Source organism: Mus pahari, chromosome 1 (genome assembly GCF_900095145.1).
Source record: "Mus pahari chromosome 1, PAHARI_EIJ_v1.1, whole genome shotgun sequence".
Taxonomy (NCBI): Eukaryota; Metazoa; Chordata; class Mammalia; order Rodentia; family Muridae; genus Mus; species Mus pahari.
Window position 1 is genome coordinate 29,388,088 of NC_034590.1, and position 23,832 is coordinate 29,411,919.

The following is a 23,832-nucleotide window of genomic DNA, read 5'->3' on the forward strand; positions in this document are numbered from 1 at the left end:
AAAAAAAAAAAAAAAAAAAACAGACCAAAGAAATGGGGATGATTAGACCAATATCCAGCTTGGTTAACAAATAGGTTTTATTAGGGTTACTTGTAAGAATATGGGCGAGTGGTTATTTACGGGATCAGAAATGACTGAAAAAACTTTATCACCAAAGCCCACCACAGCCTGAGTGACAGCTCACAAAAGCTGGAAATCTGGAGCACACTGAACAGCCTGAAGCCAGCTTAACAGGTTGGAGAGTGTCCTTTCTGGGTGGCTTAGTTGTTCTTCGGAAAACTCTGCTGGTCCCTGCTTCTTACAGAGAGTCTTCACAACTTGGCTTGTATGAGAGTGACTCTCAGCAGTTTTTTTCTCTATATACACCTTGAGGGAAGGGAATCTACTGATACTGGTTAGTTTCAGGAACTTCCTGAAGCTAATTTGAGTTGTTCATATCATGTGTTAATAAGTTTTGGCTCTGGATGGAAGGTTTCAACCTCAGGTGGAAAATGCTATGCAACAGGTATTCTTTGTTTGCTTTCTGCTGCTGGGGTAAAGAGCATGATCAAAAGCTGCCTGGGAATGAAAGGCTTTATTTCAGGTTATAATCCAGGCCAGAAAGTCAAGGTTGAAACCTGGAGTCAGGAACTGGAGCAGAGGCTGTGTAAGAACATTGCCTACTGGCTTGTCCACGGCTTGCTCCATTTGCTTGCTTATTAATAGGCTTTTTCTTTCCCTTGGTCATGCAGACATAGGCCAGATTAGACCAAATTAAAAGTAGATTAAGGCAGGGTTTGTTAAGAGGCAGCTCTAGGGTGGGTTCACTGATCTCACAAATGGAGATCAGAGAAGTCACACATCCAGGCTAAAGCAAGGGTCTCAGGCACAGGGTGAAGACATGACAGCTAGGAGCTAAGATTGTGTCCCTTTGGTGGACACTCATGGGTCAGTTGCTAGGAATTCTGAGACAGGGAAAGATGATGTGTTAGCCTGGAATTCCCTTCCTGCTGGCAGGGTTGCAGAAAGAATAGCAATTTTTCTTTTTTTTTTTTTTTTTAATCTTGTACCGAGGATGAGCATGGGTTTCAACCAAACACTTATACCATCCAAGCCCACCGGCCCAGTGGTGGCACTGTTCTCAGTGAGTTGAGATATGGCACATCAGGCATCAGTTAAGAAAATGTCCTACAGACTTGGCTACAACCTAATCTGATCAAGGTATTTGTTCTGCTGAAGTTCCTCCTCCCAGATAGCTCCAGCTTGTGTCAAGTTGACAAAAATCTAAACAGAACAAGTGATGACAGATGTGCTAATCTGTAGGTAAAAATGATGAGTCATTAGCAGTTGCCTTTTTTTTTTTTTTTTTTCCTTTATGGGTCAAGTCTCTGTTCTTTAAGCAGAAATGTTTGCATTATTCAAGAATGGACTAATTCATAGCAAGGTTGGGATCTGTAATTCTTCTTTTCTTTTTTCCCCCTGGTACTTGGGACACAGCCTTATCCAGCTTTTCTGTTTCTTTGCTCTAAGTCTGGTGCTTTTACAGTTTGGTTAAGGAGTCCTGGACTTCTTTCTCAGTGCTCTGTGGACTGAGGTCAAGGTCCTGGCTCTCAGAATAGATAGGGCAACTGCAGTGTTTTAGCCTGGCTACTGCTAGGGCTTTGGCACTCTGAATTACCTGTGATGGCTATAGGATCTCTGGTATGGTTCAAACTAGTGTCTGGCCAATCCTATAAGAAAGGAGACAGACAGAGGAAGGAGCTGATCTTAGCAAGTAGCAGAGACACTTAGATAACCCAAATGGAAGGAAGAAAGGATCAAACCTGCTGGTAGCCTACTTGAGAGGGAGTTGGGGAACAAAGGAGGAGTTATATGGGGAATGGAAGGGTGGAAATGATGTAAACACAGTATTATTTTAGGGTTACTATTGCTGTGATGAAAGACAATGAACAAAGTAACTCGGGGAAGAAAGGGCTTGTTTGGCTTATACTTTACCTTCACTGTTCATCATTGAACAAAGTCAGGATAAGCACTTAGCAAGGTAGGGCTCTAGATGCCAGAGATGATGAAGAGGCAATGGAGTTCTCATCTCTTGCTCAGCCTGTTTTCTAATAAAACACAGGACACCAGTGCAGGGATGGCACTACCCACAAGGGGCTGGACACTCCATCAACCACTAACAAAATACCCTGCAGGCCTACCTACAGCCCAATTGTATGGAGGCGCATTCCTAACTGAGGTTCCCTCCTATCTATGACTTTAGTTTGCATCAAGTTCACTTAAAGCCAAGCTGGCACAAGTACTAAAACATACTTTTCTAGTCAAATTTATCAACATCTTATTGCACCTTGATTTGAATACAGAAAATTTCCCCATGCTCCCACATGACAAAAACATATTAGTGTTCATTCTGATGTCTATTTGATTGCCCTCTTAATGCTTATGTTTCTAAATTGTGGTTTGGGTATAACTATAATGCTCTTCAAGTGGCTGCCTATACAATACACAACTCAAAAGTTCTACTTTGTGTCCCTGATTCAAATGCTGCCATCCCTACTTCTCTGCCTGTGTTTGGACTGTGGCAGAAAGTTCTTGTCTGTGCTTCTGTGCTGAATGTACGTTCCCATGCTTCACTCTGGCAGTTTCAATATTTTGGATTTTTAAATAAAATCTTTGGTCTACTGTACAGAATGAGATATTGATAGATATTTTCATTCTTCTATAGGAAAATAACCAATTCTAACCTCACTATTTTACTTTTTCCAATGTATGCTTCGGATACCTTCACACAAATTTTTAGTGACCATCCTCTTTTTAGGTTTATTGCAAGGTCCTCTATTCTGTTCCATGTGTCTACGAGCCTGTTTTTATGGTAATGCCTTACTCCCTTCATCACTATAGTTCTGCAGTATAACTTGTGAATGGTGATGTGACACCTCTGGCTGTGTTCTTTGGCCTTAGGATGGCTTTTGCTGTTTTCGTGACTTTTTGTGTTTCTAATATGAACTTATGGTTTGATAATTCTGTTTCTGGAAGGATGTCATTAAACTGTTGACAGAGATTTACTGAATCTGTAGATTATTTTTGTCAGTAAAACCATTTTACAATATTTATTCTGCTAATCTAAAAGCATTGGGCATATTTCCACCATCTAGTCTCTCTCTCTCTCTCTCTCTCTCTCTCTCTCTCTCTCTCTCTCTCTCTCTCATCTAGTCTCTTTATTAACTTCCTTTTCAGTGTCTTAGAGTTTTCATTGTGGAGGCCTCTCACTTCCATCGTTAGATTTATCCCTAGGAACTTTTAGGTTTTTTGTTTTGTTTTGTTTTGTTTTGCTTGTTTGTTTTTTACTGAGCTCTTGTGAATGGGATATTTTTCAAAATTATTCCCCCTGAAGTTCATTATTTGTATATATGAAAGCTACTGGGTATTATATGATGTTTTTATTCCCCCCCTTTTTTTTTACTTTTTAAAATTAAAAATAGATTCATCTCTCTTACAATCTATCCTGACCACAGTTCTCCTCCCTGCAGTGTTGGAAGCTTCGCCACCCCTGGCATTCCCTCTCCTGTGTCCCTTCAGGAAGAAGCACGCCTCCAAGAGACAAGAGGACAGAACAAGATACAATAAGGCAAAGTCTCCCATATGGAGGGTGGACAGGGCAACCCAAGAGGAGGAAAAGAGTCCCAAGAGCAGGTAAAAGAGTCAGAGATGCACTGATACACCCATTCCCACTGTTAGGAGTTCCAGGAAAGCACTAAGCTGTCAGCCATAGCGTATAATTTTGGTACAGGTCCCATGCAGGCACTGTCTCTGTGAGTCCATATGTGTCCTGCTTAGTTCATTCAGTGGCCCACGTTCTCCTGCTCTTCTCCATCCCCTCTAACTCCTAGAATCTTCCCACCTGTTCTTCAGTGAGTTATAAAAAAAGACACTAAGGCCAGTTTTTAAATATTTTAAAAGACAGAAAAAAACTGTAGCATTTCCAATTTTTCAAAGAAGGGGTTCTTTTGCTTTGAGACTAGGTCTCATGGTGGGGGCTAATGTTGATTGAAGACTCTGTGTTTCCATTGTGGTTTTCCTTGAGGCAGTTGCTCCCGGGGCATCACCATAATCATTCACACTAGAACTCCAGAAAGAACAATCCAATTATAGACAACAGGTCTCTCATCTCTCATTCAGTGATTCAGTGTTATATTCTCTCTCTCTCTCTCTCTCTCTCTCTCTCTCTCTCTCTCTCTCTCTCTCTCTCNTTCTCTCTCTCTCTCTCTCTCTCTCTCTCTCTCTCTCTCTCTCTCTCTCTCCTCTTCTCTCTCCCTTCCTTCCTCCTCCCCTCCTGTCATCACTCTTTGCCTCTCTTCCTTTTACTTATGAGAAGAGTGCTATACTAAATAGGGTATTAAGTTTGTGACATCACAGAACCACAGACTTTAAAGAAAGTGTAATTGGATATGTTTTCAGTGGGGGAAAAGTATCTAAGGCATACTAAATGTATAATCATTTACCCAGGCCTTGGAATCAATACTTTCATCTTAGGTCACATTTGATTCTAAATCATCATCGACATAAAGGGTTCGATGGTGTTGTAAACTCAGGCTTAGGGACTGTAAGACACAGTAATATAGGCCTGCATTTATGCCTCAAAGGTCATATGCTTTAAGGCAAAGAATTAATGACTTTGAGTTGCAGTGTTACTGCTTGTAAGGTAGAATTTTTCTGTTTGCTGCTCTTTCCCATAGCTTGTCCTGAGGGAGATCTGCAGTGCAATTTCTCAGGTAGCATCAAAAAGATGAACAAACGGTATACAGCCTCTTCCCTGTCTTCAACAGATTGCATTTGCTGGACAATTTTAGTTACTCCTCAAGCAGGTGAACAAAATCATCGAGAGCAAACACATACTTCTATGTCAACCTCATTCAAAGCTTGCTCTAGATAGACCTTTAGACTCATAAGAAAGGATATACAAAGTACTGATTGTGAACTGTTAAGAGCACTTTCTTTTATATTTGTGGTGATGTTAAAAAAAAAGAGAGACATTTAAATATTCTTCTCTAAAAGTAGAGCAGTATAATTTATAATTGTCTTTGGAACTGTTATTGCTTGCCTTGTCATCATTCCCCCAAGGTGATTCTTTATTATGCTCTCATTAAAAATAACAAACTCTGAGGAGGTCTACAACACAAAATCACAGAATGGAAAACAATGTGATTATTTTTTTGTTAAATATTCATCAGATTACAGGTTCAGCAGCATAAAACGGGCAGTCTCCAAGATGCTCAGCAAGGACTTTGGTGCAAAAGCCACATCTAAAGATATTCAGTGCAAACTGGTGAAGAAGGTGTCATTATCTATTGAAAGTAAGAAATTCAAGATGGGTGTTAACACATGTAAACATTGTAATATTTCCTCTTCCACCTTCTTGCAACTGCAGTGTGATGCTGAGCAGTAAGGAGAGGATAAAAATCTAGAACTAAAGAAATATTGGAAATCAGACTCCACACGGAACCTTAGCTTTGGTTTTCCCAGAAGTCTTTCACACTGTGTAGTAACAGAAACATGTCATGCTACAGATGTCATTGTCATATTTCAGGGAAATGCTTCCATAGCATTTTAGAGTGGCCTTTCTGTCACTCTTATTCTGAGACACTGAGCATTGCTGTATAAGGAAAAGTAGAGGAACTGGTGAGATAGTTGTATCAAGAGAGCGCTTGCTTCACAAGCATGAAGACCAAGTCTTGATCTTCAGTGCGCATGTAAAAAGTCAGGTGTGCCTTTGTGTGCCCGTAATACTAGCACTGGGAAGTTGGCGAAAGTAGCATAGCAGGGGCTTGCTGGCCAGCCAGTCTGGCTGAAATGGTGACCTCCAGGTTTGGTGTAATAGTCCATCTCAAAAAATAAGGCAGAGGTAAACTAAAGAAACCATCTGATGTCAACATCGTCTCCACATGAGCACACAGAGGTACTGACACACATAAACACATGTGTGCAAACATGAATAAGTATGTGTCCAAATGCACATGCACAGATGAAGGTGTCATTTATCTAATTGGTTCTTGATAGTGTCAATAAAGATGGTGGAAGCTAATCACTGTGTGAAGAGACAAAGGTGTGATTTCTGGGTCCCGGGAGAAAGAGGAGGGGACGAGAGGGAGGGAGGAGGAGGCTTTTCTGCTAGGCTTTGGGGAGAGGAGCTACAACTATGTAAGGTCTGGGACATCTTGAACAGGCGGTGGCCTCTGCCAAGTGTGGAATTCTATAGGATAGCTGATAAGTTTAGAGCAATAGATTCTTCACCCAGCCATTGAGTTACCTGAAAGTTTGTAAATATTAAGGCAGTCTGTTGTATTCTGTTTGTAGCTAAGGTGGGCAAGAGGAGAAAGCAGACAGCCAGAGGAACAAGCATGGAGGAACCGGTAGTGTTCTTGGGAAAAAAACAAGCTGGCGGCTTGGCAGATGAGTGAGACCAGGGTGGCTTGGCGAAACTAACCTTTGGGGCTGAGAGAGACAGCTGTTGGTGGCAGCTGATCTCAGAACATAGCATAGGTGGGCACCAGGCAAGGAGCAAGCATGGTTTTATAAAATTACACACAACAAACATGTATAAGAAAACACACTAAGAAAGTGAATTAGGATATTTGCATGGTACCTACCTTGTCAAAGCAGACCTAATCATCAATTTTATTTTCTTGATAGTTATAACTCCTCTGTATAATTCTAGAGTTCCAAATTTAGGATACAACCTATTGGTTCCAAACTGCTAAATATTATTTATTATTTATTCAAACAGTGAGTATGTGCACCAATTGTTCTGCCTGACTATTAGTGAACAACTGAAATTGGGTGCAGAGCTTGGACCAGCATTCACCAGGTCCTTAAAAGAGAGGGATATGACCAGAACCAGAGAGCCATTGAGAAAGGTTGTATGGCCAGATTCAACAATCTTCTGACCCAGAAAGACGGGCACAAAATCAGGAACAGCTGTCATCAGGCCCATAAGGGAGTTGTACGGTCAGGATCCATAGTTATTCTGTCTGTAGCAAACACTGGAAATGTGCTAAGGAGAGCACACGGAGAGCTATGGTAGGAAGATACACCGGCTGTATCTGTCTACCCTTGTCACATCAACAGTATCCTCTCTAAGCATTCTTCGGCATAATTATGTGGGAAGAGTAGGGGTCTCCCACTAAGTTTTAACTCTTTGTTTGTTTGTTTGTTTTTTCTTTTCATATGAGATTTTCTTACACCCTTTTTAGGGATCTAGTCAAAAATTAAATCTAAATTATAAATTACATGGCATGAGATCAGGTCATTTTTACATTTTTTTAATGAACATTTAAGATTCATATACAAAAGCTAACAGAGCGATAATCCAATCATGAAATATGTACAGGGAAATAAAACAGAAAATAACTCAGTTACAATTTCTCAGCACTGAAGCGGCAGCAAGAGGAGCCGGCGTCCAGAAACCATGGTCACAGAGTACCGCCTCCAAAGACCAAGGCCTTGTTGCTTGAAGGTTTTAAGATTGTTTTTTTCTTAGTCATTATTAAGGTTGTTGAGGTGTTGGGGTGGGATGAGAAATAGGTTTATTTTCCACAAAACAAAAATTAACTTTGAATTAGTTGATTTCCTTGGGGGAAGTATTTGATCTGCTAATCTAAGACACTATGTGCTTGTCATTAAATTTGTCTGCATAAATGTTTGCTTATTCTATTTTTTAATGTCAGTTCATGCAGTATTTTTCTAATTTCAGAACAAGAATTGTTAAAGGCAATTCGTACTGGACTTAAATGTCCACAGTTTGCTCTTCATGGACAGCATGTACCCCAGGATCTTTGCTTTTGTCACCTGTGAAGTGGTCATCACAGGAGTTCCCTAAAATGTTCTGTTGGCTGGGAAAAACCGTATGAAATGGCATTCGAAGTATAAAAATGTCATATACTCAGAACAGTTAAAAATATACTTCTCTCGTTTGTAAACTACTGATGTTAGGGCGCTGAGCATCTGAGAGTCAGTCATTGCCTCCCGTCGTTGTTCTAGAAGGCCATTTGCTTGGTTTATTAAGGGGACATCCTTGAAACATTTGAAGTTACACGTAGAAACATCAAGGCAATATTATTTGTACATATTATTAAACATGCAAAATTTCCGGAAAGACTGCGTCCAAAGAGTCTCTGTGAGCTCGGCCTCTCCGTAGTTTCGTTTCTGTGGGACTAGGGTTTCCTGGGTTACTTTGGAGAAGTGGCCCCTTTTATCACGGGCTCTCTATTCAAATATGTTGCCCAGTAAACTAAGTTGAAAGTGCCAAACAAGATAGGGAACACAATCCGGGACATTTTGTCGATCTTGCTGATGCTGTTGTATGTCTTTTTACTCTCCGCAGTCTTCTCTTCAGGAGCTTTGATAGAGACTGGGGGTGCATTCGCGGTCCCAGCCGGAGGCTGCTCTTTTGGGATGTTTGGAGGATGGGTCAACTTTCCAGTTGTAAAAGCATTTGTTGACTTATTTAGTATGAGTTCACGTTCTTTTTTCTGCAAAATATAAGAAGGTAGAGACATGTCACCTTTCAGCTCCTGGATAAGGTCTCACAGTCTGTTTTCAAAGGAGACAATGAGCATGAGCTTGGTGCTGGGAGAGGACAGGCCTCTTGCAAGCCTAGAATCCCACAGCAGATAGGTGTGGGTGAGCACGAGTCCTTATTGGTGTTAGTGTTTAGTATTTCTCAGGAACCTACTGTAAACTGAATTAAGATCACTGTAACAATCATTTCTTGATTTAAGTGAGCCCTTGGGAATGAATACTCTATGCAGTTTGCTTTAAGAAACATTCTAGAGAATGACCTTTAGAGAATAATTAAAGGGAGAGTGGTCTGAAATACTGACTACAGTAAGAAGTCCTTGGTGCAAGGTGTATGTCAAAAAGGGCTCACAAGAATCAGCTATGCAGCTGCTTTCAACAGCTTTTATTGTTGAGTATCATTTCTTTTCAGAGTGTATAATTATGTCTTTTTGATGGGCATATGTGTGGTCTCCAGTTCGGACTATTCTGGATCCAGCAAATGTCTTGTGCATGCTGTCTTGTGTTTTGGTTTGCTTCTTTGTTTTAATTATATATGGAATTCCAGAACAGGTTATAACTTAATGTGTAAACATCAGAACTGTGGTTACATTTAGGGAGGTGAGGACAGGAACTGTTTAGAAAGAGATATATAGAGTTTCCTAATTACTAATGATGTGATAATTTTGGGGACACAGGAGTGTGTGCTTGCAGGAACTAAACAAAGATATGCCTGTTTGTGTACTTTATGTTGGATACATTTTCCTCCAAGGGAATTAAATAAATAATAACTCACACTGAACTCTGGTTAATGGTATGCATGAAATTTATTTTGATATGTATAGAAAATAAAATGGGCTATTGATGAAAACTAGATCAGTGAATAGATAATAATGTACAAATGATAAATGGACACATGGATAATAGATGGTTGAATGAATGACAGATGATAGATGAATAGATTGGTAGTTGAATGGATGGATGCTAAGTAGAATGATGGATAGATAAGATGGTGCATAGATTGTTATAACATAAAAATAGTAAAATGTTATGAGCAGAAACATTTTAAACATTGCTGTATGTTTAAAAATATACATGATAAAATATTAGTTTAATTTTCATTTCAAAATCATTATCAATATAATGCCATCTCATTAAATAAAATATAAATAAAGCTGTATTGTAGTTATGGAAAACATGTCAGCCAGCAAAGATGTGGAATGATAACAAAAAGAGAGCAGAAGGAGGGAGGTAGAGGTGAGAATAAATGAGAACCAAGTGCTGAGCCAGATGTAAGGAGTATGGGACCCCCACGGACTATGGCAGGGCAGATGGGCAGGAAGCAGTCCATGCTGCAGAAAACCACCATGTAGGCTTCATGCCAGTCTTCCAGAATCTTAGTAAGTGTGACTAATTACTCTAAACAATTTTCATCTTTGAGAATCAGGGAACGAAGACAACAGAAGACAAAATTCTTTCAATAGGCACACATTTATCAAAATAAGATGCTACACAAGAATTATATATAAAACAGCTTAGTGTTTGTTTCCCCATTGCCTGAGGGCATTCTCTCACATGCTTTAAATTCTTTGAAGGACTTCTAATACCCAATGCAAGTTAACACTGTGTAAATACTTGTTCTTTTTGTAATGTTTGGTGAATAACCAAAAATCAAATTCTGAGCTTTTTCACTACATACCCAATATTTTTCTCAAACATTTTAAACTGTGGTTAGTTGTATCAAAGATATGGGGCCTGCAGACATGGAAAGATGACCATACTGCCCTTCATGGTGACATGTGCTTTGAACTATGAGAGACAAGCATAAAGAGAGGACAGAAACAGCACAATATAGAGTAAAGTTCAGGTGGGTTTTCCTCACATAGAGATCCACATGGATCCCTCTTCCAGAAAGTACTTTCTGACCAGCTATCAGCAACATAAGCCAGCAGTCAGCAACTTCAAAAACAGCCTCAGCTGCCTGGTCTTTTCTAGCCACAGTTGTCCTTAGAAGGCAGATCCATGGCTGTGTAACAGTTTCCTGGAGAGATTTAAACCTTCCATGTTGGAGTTTTCTCATTAAGACAACAGCGTGCTTACAGGAGGGCAAACCACAAGCTACTGGAGCTTAGGAAGCAAACAACTCAAAAATACCCCCCAGGAAGTCCCTGAAGTTGAACAGGTTCACCAGCTTCCCCTCTGCAAGCATATGTAAGATGGAAAGATTGCCAAGAGTCACTCTCAGACAAGACAAGCAATCTGCCTCATCAAGGATCAGATCACACGAACCACCCAGAAGAACAGCCAGGCTGTTCAGACAAGACTCCAGCCAACTGAACTAACTGGAGTAGTCAGGCTGTTGAGCTGTCTGCAGGTCGTACAATGTGCTTCACTTTGTGATCCATTGGCTTTGGTGATTCAGATGCCTTTGAGTCAGTTGTGCTCCTGTAAGTAACTCCTCACTTATATTTCTGTAACCCCAGTATAACTCATGGGTTCACTGTGTTGGGTTTTAGAACTATTTGCGGTCATTCCCTGTCTTGGATGCGTGATGCTTGTTCATGATTCCCCAGGAAGAATGTCACTCAGCACCCACATGTTAGCCAGTGAGACAGAAGCATCACTTCCATACCGTGTGCTCTGACTCTCTTCACAGTTTCAGCAGGGATTATTTGAGGCTCTTCTGAGCCTATGCACAGAGCATCATCATCTTCTGTCTCACCTCACTTCTTCCTCCTTTCTTGGGGATAGGCATGAAACAATGGAGATTGTAGCCTGTTTTCTGAGTTCTTAAAGTTTTCTCCACTTCTCGCGACGATCCCTTCACAGCAACAGATTCCCACGAAGACACTCATTCTCACTTAGCCCGTGAGTCTGAGAGTGTGTCTGACCTGCCTGATTGGTACCTCCACAAAAAAAAAAAGCCTTTCCAGCATTGTGGTAGGGCTCAGCACAGGGAGAACAACTCATCATCTTGTCTCATATGGCTTACCAGTGGGGTATACTGTGAGGATGACTGGTCAAACTATGTTCCCTTCTTTTGCCCCACAGATTTAGAAAAGAAAAGTTACATGGTGCCTGTAACAGTTCAAGGACATCCTGTTTATACAAATGTTTCTCCAGCACCCCACAGATCATCCACAGCAACCAAATCATTTGAGTCCACCACCACCCCCCCCCCAAGCCCTGAAAACAAACTCAAATAGGCACTGTGAAGAAAAAAATGGGCATATGGGGGAAAATATGCTGGACAGTCAGATGCTAAGTGAGGTCGCTGAACTTTTAGATTTATAAGGGGAAGCTAATGCAGTTGAAAAGGTTGTTTGTTGGAAAGAAACACAAATGGTGTGACAAGCCAGGGCTGACCCAGGCATAACTGGGTCAGGCTCCATGAGGTAGAACCAGATGAACTCCATGGGATGGAAGTGCACAGGTTTGCCAGCTGGTGTGGTTCAGGCCAACTAACTCTATTCATCCACAACTCAGTCCGGACTCCCCTTGGGCTTATTTAACAGAGGATAGATTAAGATTTCCTTTCCATCTTCCCCTGAAAGTACTGGTCTCACCTTCTCTCAGTACAGAGGATTTGCTTAAATGTCTGTCCCATGCATAATGTAATTAGAGGGTTATTATCTGTGGTTTTATTTTCTGGACCTGTACGTTTTCTCATCCCTGTGGAAGTGATTCAGCTTGGGGCCTTGGGCTGCTCTTTTCCCTCAGTTATTACTTATATTAGAGTGAAATCATGTGTGAAGCATGCAATGACAGATCCCGTGACTGTGCGACACTTCACACTAGTATGCGTGCTCACAGCTGAGTGGGTCAAATCATTTCCTCAAAGCACTGGGTCATTTTGGCTGTGCTCACAGCTGAGTGGGCCAAATCATTGCCTCAAAGCACTGGGTCATTTTGGCTGATGGATAACTTCTATTATGCTGTCCACCCTCTCCAAGACATGCTGGCTACTTCAAAGAAGATATAACGCATGGACTAGGGATAAAAGAACATGCTGTGGTATAACAGAGGTTAAAACCCAAACACATCATCCCTAGATAGGATTGTTATTACAAAACTAACCAGCTATCTCCAAGCCATTCAGTGAACACCAGACCTTACTTGAATGAAATTGATCTAAAATAAATTAAACCATGTGTAAGAACCTGTAAAGAGCCTTGCAGGTAAGAGGAAAAATCATTCTTGAGGGAGAGACAGAAAGAAAAAAAATTCCTGTTAAATACTTGGATCCAGAATTAGGCCCATTTTCTTGGCAATGGACCCTAAAAGGAGGAGGATAATAAGCCATTCCTTACCTTGATTTTAGCTGCTTCCAGGGCCTTCTTGCCATCCCATGCCCATCCTCTCTTTGTAAAGTAGTTGACTGTGGCAAATTCTATCAGAGCAGAGAAGACAAATGCATAGCAGACAGCAATGAACCAGTCCATGGCTGTGGCATAGGCCACTTTGGGCAGCGAATTCCGGGCACTGATGCTGAGTGTTGTCATGGTCAGCACTGTGGTCACTCCTGCTCGATGAAGAGAGGGCAGAGTACAACGTGGGAACAGAAATCAGTGCTCCTTTCCAGAACTCCCTCCCCAAACATGACAGAACATAGGCCTCTTGCTTTTAGCCTTAGCTAACTCCTTTCTCCCCAAATACCCCTGTGATTTTCACATTTTCTGCAGTGAAAACATTGCTCATCTAATTGCTCCCTCTGTCTTCATCCTCTATAATAAAAATTGAGGAATGCATGGATTGTAGTCTGATTTCTATATAACTATACCCCCTTTCTTTGGACTGGTTGGGGAAATTGTTGATACTTGCCTTTAAAGATGTTTGGATGAGTGGTTTGTCTCTGTGGGACGGAGGTAAGTGTGCCACATGAAGAGTGTCAGTGACCTTCACACAGGGCTCAGCAGTGTGCTTCATGGAGATTTACAGTGTACCTCATAGGCAATGGGCTGAGACAGAATGATTCAGTGTGTTCCTTTCTGTGCACTGACCATAAAGAGATGTCAGAATTGCCTGAGCATTGCTGTAGCAGAATGAGACCTTCTCTCCTTCAAAGCAGGGGCAATATCCTTGAGCCTGTTGGGGCTCTAGACAAGCACTGCAGTTGTCTGGCTTGGAGGACACATGACTTTCCATTGGAAGATTTGTGTATTATCAGCCAACTGTCAGCATCTGACCTAAGCTACTTTCTGGAAGAGTGTACTATATCCACCATGCAGGAGAGCTGGAGATTTATAGGCACTGAGCAGTGTACTCAGATTCCCATCCTATGAAGAAACAGCCCATCTATGGAGGCAGGACTGGGGACTCTTACAGACTAGACAGTCTCTCCTTTCACACTTCTGTGCACATGGACCTGTGTTTGGGATATGACAGAAATGTACCTGTTATATACATGTGTATACAGCTCGAACTCTGATGTCCTTCAACTTGGCACACTGAAGTCCTAATCTTAACTACTTAGGATTGTGACCTTATAAGGAACTAGGCTCTTAAGAAAGTAATTATGTCAGCTGACAATGTTCTCCTTAATCCATTGGGACTGATAAGTCTTTAAAAGGGGGAAATTCTGAGTTTATATGCTTGCACACACAGGAAACACTGGGAATGTGCAGCTGTAAGCCCTAGGCCTACCAAAGGCAAGGGAAGACTCCTGGGATAGAGTCTCCTTCACAAGCCTCAGGTATAAACCAATCCTGCCAGCCTCTTAATCTTGGGATCCCACCCTCCTGTGACAGCAACACTGCGTTTCTAAGCCAGATGCTGGTAGAACTCTGATACAGACACCATGTGGAACCAATGAAGCACCAGGAGCCAATGATGGTCCAGCATCTGGTTCAACTCATAGAATATTGAACCAATGTGGAATGAATGCCTAAGGAAGCATTTTGATTTTTCTTAACAATACAGTCAGCAATTTATGCTGAGCACATAGTTGAGTGCAGACACTCAAATAGGCCTCTACTCGGGTCATTCAACATTTGATCATGTGCAGAGAACCTCCAAGAGGAAATAAGACTATCACAGGCAGTGTGGTCCATACTTTTCACTTACCTAACTAATAAATGTCCACTATGGAGCTCATTAGGCCCATCAACTTGGTGAGTGGGTGCCCCTTGGCCATGAGTCAATCTCCATACCTTGATACATATTCTACATTGAATATAGGTAAGGAACTTAGTAGTTGGGAGCAGAGTGATGAGCAGGGGTACCCAGAGCTTTTTACACACTATCATCAAGATAAGGTGAACCCAAATGCTTTCCTATTGTGGAAGGAAAACTAGCTGTAGGAACTACTGGGTGAACTGTATTTTACAGCACACAAAAAAGATGAGCGTCTGCTGTCACAAAATATCTGCAAATTGCCTTTAGCATCCCTTCTTAGCTGGGAGAAGAATGAGTTCTGTGGTTCAGTCAGGTGTCATCCAAATGCCCCTAGTGTTAATGGTTAGTTCTGCGGCTCCAGGTGGTGGAGAGTGGCTTATAGTTTTCCAGTCATAGGGAGGATCATGCCCTTAAAGGGGTATTAGGGTTCAGCCCTAATTGTCTAAGTCTATACTTTTTCTATCACTGCCCCTGCCTCTGTCTCTGTTTGTCTGCCTCTCACTCTCACTTTCTCTCTTACACATACACATGCACTGGCCATGAGGTGAACACATTTGCTGTAATATGCTGCCTTACCAGAGTCTCAAAGCAAATATAGACAAATGACCACAAAGTAAAATATCTCTAAAACTCTGAGCCAAAATAGATCTTTCTTATGATTGGGTAACACAGGTACTGTGTTACAGTAAGAAAAATGCTGAGTAGTGCAGTGAGTTTCAAGATGGGACAGTCGAATCCACTAAAGCAAAGAATCTTCTAAGCCAGATTCTGCTGTGTCTAACGTCTAAGGGGTTACACAATGAGGATTTTTTTCCAGATTGTTCTTCAATAGTATTGATACATAGCTATTTCCTCTGAATCGAAACATTCCTTCCTGGGAAGCCCATAAATCTCTGGAAGTTGCCCTGGAAACTTAAAAGTCTCAGGGAGCTTAAAATCGGAAAGAAATAGACAGACAGCTTATCAGAATCCCAAGACCTTTCCTCCAGATTATATAAGCAGGGAGTGATTGTAATGGGAAGGTAGGATCATTATGGAACTGCCTGCATGCTGCTAGGGATGCGGCTCTCCTATGTCAACCAGCTTGCTCCTGTAAGCAAACCTCAACCTATGACCTATAAGTTACTTAGATAAACTGATTGGATTAACAAGATAGGCTTGGATGCAATAATTTCTTTGGTATAACACTGGTGTCACAACTGGCATGAACAGACATTTCTCATGCCTCCCAGGAAAAGTCATTCAGTAGTCACCATTTAGCTTCTGTTGAGGATAAGTTCAGGGACCACCTCAGATTCCAAAGCACATAAACATTTGAGTCTCTTAGATAAAATATCATGGCCTCTGTATAGACTCTTCAGGCTGGCTCTTACATATAATGACCCATATTTAGATGCCTTACAATACCTTATATAATGAGATCATCAAGTAGTAAAGAGTTACTGTACTGTATTTTCAGGAAATAACAGCAAGTTTGTGCATGTTTAGTACAACATCGATGTTATTTCAAATGTCTTCTATCTATTGTTCTCTGTATCTGAAAACACAGTGCCTACAGTCACAGAGGGCTGAAAGTGTTTTACTATTACCATATACTAGTGTACATACAATGGAGTGACAGGATTTTGTTGAAGATCTTAAAGTAGTATATATATTTTAAAGGGATCTGTATAAAAATTCAAAAAATACCTGATAAGCACTTGGAAAAATACTACTGTGCCCAGCCTAGGAATATAGCTTGGTGGTAAACTACTTGCTTGCCATTCATAAGGATCTGGATTTGACCTCCATTGAAAGAGAAAGAGGAGCAAAAAGTGGAGGGAAGAAGGGAGGGATGCTTATAATTTGAAATTTTTAAAAGTCCTTCTTGTGAGGAAAGCTTTTCAAAAATGGAAATAATAACCAAGCATACCAAGATTCCCTAAACTACCATTCAAAGAGAAATCATATCTCTTAATTTTTAAAGTTTAGCCAATTGCTTCATTTGTTTCCAAGGCCACAGTGAATAGGCAATAATAGAAGTAACTATATTAATCAGCCTCTCGTTACTGTCACAAAATACATGAAATAATTAGGTTAGAAAGAGGAAAGGTTTGCTTTGTTTTACATTTTGGGGGTTTAATTTATGGTCAGTTGGCTCTGTTGATTTGCAGCTCAAGGTAGAATAGCTAGCCATGACAGGAGCATGATAGGGGTCAAAGTATCTCACTTGACGCTGGCTAAGAGTTAAGAGACTAGAGACCTTTCCTCTTCAAAGCAAAAGCCCTAATGGCCTGACTTACTAGGCTCTATCACCTAAAGCTTCCAACCCCAAATTCTACCAAGAGGGGAGATGATACCTTAATTGCTCCAATGTCTTAACCTAAGCACCTGGCTCTCAGAACAAGCACAGAGTGTTCTACAAAACAGATGTTTGAAGGAATTGAAAACAGCATGGCGCTGTGCCGCACATCCTAAACTCTTGAGACACAACCTAACTGGAATAAATCCTGTAGCAAAAGAAGAGCTTAGCCAGCTGCTGACCCCAAAAGCCTCTCTTATGCCTCTCTTCCAGCTAAATCAGTAATAGGCCTCTTGGTCTATAAGAGAGGTTCTCTCACTGCTTGGATTGAATAAGCCTTTCCCGGGTTTTCCTGAATAAACTTGTCTGCTCTGGTGAGCCCACTCTGACTTCTTTTCTACACTGCTACCTGATAAGGGCCACACCTTTTAACACACAGTTCAAATGTTATCTGTGGAGCTGGTCATTGTAGATACCTATGCCAAGGCCAGGCTTGGAATTACTCACCAAAAACTGTCCTAGCTGGGACAGATTCTCGATTTAGCCAAAAGGACACCTGGGATAAGATGACAGTCATGATGCAGGGAAGGTAGGTCTGGATGACAAAGTACCCGATCTTCCTCTTCAGGTGGAAATGAGCAGTCATGATTGTGTATTCTCCTGCAAATGCACAAATCTGGAGATTAGTTCTACCTCCCAGGGTCAGGGTTACTGGGCTTCTCAGAGGAGTTCACAATGCTTTACCTCTTCTAGTAGTAGAGAGTGCCTGATCTTTTCTTTTCTTTTCTTTTCTTTTTTTTTTTTAAACCTCTTTTTTTGTACTTTGCTTATGATTTGTTGGGTGATTTTTTGAGAATTTTATACATGATCACCACCTCATTTCTCAACCTCTCTTCCCATGCCCTCATCCTAAAGTTATGACATCTTCTTTAAATGCTATTGTTACAGTATGAAGATGATTGTGTCAGAGGTGACCACGGGGATCAGACAGCCTACACAGGAACTTGCCCCTGGAGGAAGATGATTCTTCCTCTCCTTCTCCCAGCTCCCTCTGACCACCAGGAGTTCTTCACCTAGGGCTGGGAATTTCCTGTTCCAAGTAATTATGTCAATTGGTGTTATCATATGCTGATGTAGTTCAGGCAATCAATACTGCTGATGGTTCATGGATGCAACTTCCTAGTCATATGTAGAACACATTTCCTCACAGCAGATGAGGTATCCTGAGCTTGTGGGTCTGCTTCCTCTTCCATGATTTTCCCTGGGTGTGGGGGTTGCCTTGGAGATGAATTAGTTGGAGATGGGCATCGTGCAATCCACTTTTCTTTTTCTTTCTGCTCCCCCTTTTCTCTTCTTTCTTTTTTCTTTCTTTCTTATTTTTCTCTCATACAATACATCCCAACTCCAGCCTCCCCTCCCTTCCCTCCTCCCAGTTCTCCCAGTTCACCCAGTCCCGCCTTCCCTTTCTCCTACATCCACTGTTCCTCCCTTCCCTTCAGGTAATAGGGGTATCAACCCAAAACAGCCTAATAAGATGCAGTAAGACTATGCACATATGGGCACAAGATACAGGGGCACAAATCCCCATATCAAGTCTGGATGAATCAACTAAGCAGGGCTCACGGGGGCGCACAGAGACTGAAGTGGCAATCATGGAGCCTGCATGGATCTGCACTAGGTCCTCTGCATCCATGCTGTGGTTGTTTAGCTCGGGGGTTTTTGTGGGAACTGGTGCCTTGCTTTCTTAAAGGTCATGTCATAAGCAAATCTTGTGCACTCTAGCCTCTGAAGGGCCCTTGCTATTGCATGCTTTTTCGGAGAAAATCAGATTTGTGTGTTTCATTAATCCCCAGTCAATCTGCGCCATGCTCCCTACCCCCACCCCCACCACTCTGCAGGTTATAGCAATCAGGATCTGAGGATTTAGCCTTTGCAGATAGAAATCAGGCATCCAGAGCTCTGCTGTGGATGAACACATCCTCCCTATTGCCCGGCTGTTGAGCTCCAGCAGGACAGGAGCACTGCTGTCTGCCAAGGCCTGGAGCTTTCCCGACTCAGGTGGAGCATAAGGAAAAGCCACACAGGACACCTATCTGGGAAGCTCGTTCTCTCTGCCATCTAGCAGAGATACTAGTGTCCTCTGTTGCTCTAAGCTGGATTTCCTGGGCAATGCCCCAATGCCTTCTCTGGATTTGCCTGGCTGTGTGGGAGGCCCGTGGAGATCTTCCATTTTTTGCTGAAAATGATGCCGTCCTAATGGTTAACTGGTAAGGAGCTAAAATGGGTGGGCAATGGGTCCATGGGAGTGAGGCTTTCTGGATGAGTTTGTGTCTCCCTAGAGATGGAAGGGGTGCTTGGAGAAGTACAGGACATTGGATGGTCTGGATACTTCTTCAGTGAGTAGTATCAAGCAGGTGTTAGGGACTGAGGGGTAGGCTGCTGGGTTACTATGATCACAAGCAGAGTCTTGGAGAGATTCTCAATGCAAACTCCAGTTGCAGCCTTGCCTATACGGGTAGGGTGGTCTTCTGGCTGTGTAGACAGGGCGTTGGCATGTTGGAGGTTGCTTAAACCAAAGCCCGTAGTGTAGCAAGTTTGCTCTAGAGGCCCTAAGACATGTACTTGATATGTCAGAGAAAAAGGAACCACAGAGACAACAAGAGGTAAAAGATGCCTTCTTACATACAGTAAAGGAACCAAAGCTCTAAGCAATGCCTACACAGGCTGCAGGGTGGAGTACGGGTGTTTTTTCTAATAGCCTGGGCAGCTGGGAGCAGCCAAGAGGCTGAACAGGCTCTCATGTGGAAGAGAGAAGCAGGGATAGAAAGAAAGATGGATATAGGTCTAGTAGCAAGATCTTGTTCTTTGGAAAAGATTAAATTTTGTTCCTCCATAACACGTGAAGACAAGAAATGCCATTCAAAATATAGTAGGATCTGAAATTACTCTCCTTTGTATTCTTCCTGTCTTTTGTTTCTATATTGCTTACTGTTGACTTATTAGTAGCAAAACCAGGCAAATCTTTTAAAAATGATATCTTTGTAGAATGCAGGTTGGAACAGAGTAATTGTATAAACCTATTCTCAAAGGCAGCACCCTGTGTCAGCATCCCAGATTCTGCCACATACCTTTCATTTCATTTCCTTAAAGCCAGATGTGAAATTATACTTCCTTTACCCAGTGCATGACACCTAAACAGAGACATTCCCCTCTCAGGCTATCTTTCTCATTCAGACATGCCCACTACACTGTGCTATTGGTGAGTAGGACCCTGCCCTGGCCCACACAGGTGATATAAAGAAGGACTTGCTCTTGATGTCTTGTGTATATGCCACCAGCTGCTTGACTGTGACCAAACAGTAAAGTGAACAAAGGTTTTTTTGGTGCTCAGCCCACATTGCAATCATGGCTTAGACCATTCTTTCAGACTTTTCTCTCCTACTACATAAACAAACAAGCTGTGCCCCCTGGTAGTCAGTACCATCACCTGGTGATAGCTTATACCCTGCTGGCCCTCGGCCAGGACAGGTGTGGCCCACTTCAAGGTAGTGCAGGTCGAGTACATGCCTTTGGCCTCACCATTCATGTTTTATCTGCTGAAGCCAATACAGACTGCCCTACAGAGACAGTATTGTGTGATTGACAGCATCTGCTTCTTCATTGGTTGGTATCACCTTAGCCAGTCTTTGTCTACTGCTAGTTTGATTTCCCAGTTTCAACCTCAGGAGGATCTCTGAGATGTCCAGAGAAGGAAACAAGAGGACAGTCAGCAGGATGCATAGCCCACTTTGCAGAGACTACCTTGTTTCTTAGGTTTGGGAAAGGATATTATATAAATTGATAACTGGACCTTCAGACAAGGCCTACATGTACAGTGCAGATGGCACATGTACTACAGATTCATGCTCTCTCCATTCTCAGGTCCCTGTAGCTGATGCTCCTTTGTCAAACTGCAAGGGAGCTTATAGAAACCAAAGTAGTTGCATAGGGTCTGCACTCCTACAGAGTGGAGCATGGAGCCACAGGGAATGGGATGCCCCTTAGCCCCAGGCAACAAGTCGGGCATCTTTACCTGTGCTGGTGCTGATGTTCTCAGTGCCTACTGTCTGCCCCATGAGGTGGTACTGGTTGAGTCTGGAGCCATCTTCTGCCACCACCACAGACTTGGTGGAGCCATTGGTCCAAACATAGACAACTTCAGAATTAGGGTAAGCATCTGTATGGGAAGGGAAAGGAAATGGAGTAAATATAGAGTGGTTTCCACTGGGGAAACACAGAGATGCTGGTGGAAGAGGGATGATGTTGAGAATCGACCTCCAGGGCTTAGAAAGCATGTAGAGCACCTGTATGGGTCAGACCCTCCAGGCTTCAATAGAACCAATGCACGGAATATACCGCCGATGATGCCAAACCTCATGCATTTTCTCTTTCCATACTTCAAAAAAAAAAAAAATAGAGCTATCTCTGAGACAAGTGCCTGCCATCCCAGCAGATCCGTGACCTTGATAGGTCACTTATTCTGTATCACAGTTCCTTCTTCTGTAGGATGGGGTGATGGCAGGACCCATACCTGAGATTTAGATGGCTGCCTGACTTACACAGTAACACTTAGCTGTAGCACGCAGACCTCCTTCCTACTCAGAACTTTCCCTGTGTACTGACCATGGTGTCCAGGGTAGAGGGCTGTCTGTAGCTCATGCCTGACAATTTGCCAAAAGCAGTGGAATGAAAATCCAGAGATTATCTCAGATTATCATTTTGGGTCAGTCCAATCAAAACTGTTTTCTCAACCTGGAGCCAGGAGTAAATTTTGCAAATGAATAAAGGACTCAGCTGGCCACTGGCTCTGACACTGGAGGGACAGACCACACCAAGGAGGAAATGAGCCCTAGGTGGCCTTTGTTGACAAGAACAAAAAGACCTTCACCCACAGCCACATTTAACTGAATTCCATCCCACCTTGAAAACCTGCAGGTCCACTCAGAACCTCCAGACAAAACTGCAGCCCTCGTAGCACCATGATTCTGGCCTTGTGAGACAGAGAAATCTATCAGGTACTGTAGGCTTCTGGTTCTAGGACTATGTGGGCAACACAACTGTTATTTTAATCTGCAGAGTTAGTGAAGGCTTGCCACACTAGCAGAAACAGAAAAATTAGGAAAAGACTGGATGGAAATCAAATCCAAGTACCTCTTCTCAAGAAATTCATGCTCTGAGGAGAGAAAGAGCTATCACAGGAAAGGCGTACAGTGTGAGAAGTGGCAGGAAGTGCTGTGAAGGCATGCCAGCTGAGAAGACAGAAGAGGCCTGTTAGAGAAGGAGACTTAACAAGACTTCATTTAGGGTATCTAAGAGATGTTCAGGAGTGAATGTCTGGGATAAAGGAGGCTGCAGGACACAAGGTCCAAGCAGGGCAATCCCTAGATGCCTAAAATAAGCTAGTAATGTAATACAGAGGACAGGGTATGACAATAGGGCCTGGGGCCACTCGAAGGCACCGAACTTTTTATCTTAGCCAGGTAAACCCCAGAGAAAAGGGTTTAAAGAAAGTATGTGACCTACTCAAATATAGGAATATCAAGATCTGTCAGCCTGAGTGAGACACAGAATATAGGCAGGACAGGACAAAGAAGTACATTCATCATTAAAATCATCTTCAGTAATGGAAGGAAGAAGAGAAATGGTGTGTGCACATTTTTAAAAGGCTGACTGACTCAATGTGATGTGGAGAAAGACTTTCTTGTTTCTACTGAGGAGAAAATAGAGGTTCAGGAGAAAGAGCACTAATCCAGGGCCAATGGGCTGAGGGCAAAGAAAATTGTGAAGAGAAGATCTACTTGGTGTACTGAGAAGACAGGGGTACACAGGTCCAGAGTTCCCATATATGGTCATGGTATGCCCGAGGCATAGGCTAGGAGATTACCTATGTCATCCTGCAGGGTCTAGAGTGTGAGAGAAGTCAGCAGCAAGCAGCAACCACATGCGGAGGGGCAAGAGTGGCTGATAGTAGCTGAGGGGTGCCCAGGGACACAGCAATTCAGGAGCAGTACCATTTGAGCTTGTACATCTGAGCTGTCTGTAAGTCCTGCAGTTACACCAGCATGTCTGCCCAAGAGCCCAACACAAAAACTTTCACAGATGCCGCCACGTGGGTAAGTGAGCTTCCATACCTTCAGAACAAGGTTTCATGCCCCACCTCCTAATTGCAGGTTAATGAAACCAGGGTCCCATTCCAGGAGGTAAGTTGGCAGGAGCTAGGGACAAGCTACAGAGATGGGCAACAGGGACAGCCTCCTAGCACCTAGGCTAGCCCACTCCTGCAAGAGTACTTACAAGTAGCCATTCTCCTGCCTCACAGACAAAGCTATCTACTTTGCTTCTAGACAAGACTCAGTAGGGATAAGCCAGCGCAATCTGGTGACTGGCTTACTGAAAAATACCAAATCTCTGTAAAACCGCATTGCTACCCCTCTTTTTCTTTGTTTGAACAATTATTCAGCGTTGTGAGAAAAAATGTGTATACAGCAAATACAAGGGCCTCAGTATTGTGACTCACAGAGTCCCTGTCCTTGCAGAAGTAGTATGTAAATCTTAACATTCTTTGGTTTTATATTCTGGACTTAGTTTTTCACATTGTCTATTTTGTTCTGCTAAGTTCTAGTGTTTGATAATTTCATGTATGAATATAATGTGAGTTATTCAAACTCACTCCTATTTCTTCCCTCCTGAAACACATGTTCTCTCTCTCTCTCTCTCTCTCTCTCTTCAATTAAAAACTAAAAGTGCCACACACATCTATGCCCATGATTTATCTGCTGGTACAGAGGTTGCTCTCAGATGTCATATCCCTAAAGAAAACTTGACTCTCCCTCCCCCAACACTATCAATTGCCAGTGGGCCATCTC

General features: G+C 42.4%; 1 protein-coding gene across 5 annotated transcripts in view; it reads right to left on the bottom strand.

The window, feature by feature from the left end:
* Positions 1-7,279: 7,279 nt before the first annotated feature.
* Gabra5 (gamma-aminobutyric acid type A receptor alpha5 subunit) overlaps positions 7,280-23,832 on the bottom strand; it is a 98,185-nt gene continuing 81,632 nt past the window's right edge. For 2 of the 5 annotated variants that reach the window (XM_021196067.2, XM_029547212.1), the window contains 4 exons: positions 21,000-21,143; positions 17,435-17,587; positions 12,843-13,054; positions 7,280-8,507 (listed from right to left, as the gene is read on the bottom strand). In XM_021196067.2, the coding sequence (XP_021051726.1) occupies positions 8,205-8,507; positions 12,843-13,054; positions 17,435-17,587; positions 21,000-21,143 (812 nt within the window). In that variant the 3' untranslated portion in view covers positions 7,280-8,204. The remainder of the gene's footprint in view (positions 8,508-12,842; positions 13,055-17,434; positions 17,588-20,999; positions 21,144-23,832) is intronic. The other 3 variants (XM_029547218.1, XM_029547222.1, XM_021196060.1) reach the window with 2 other exon arrangements.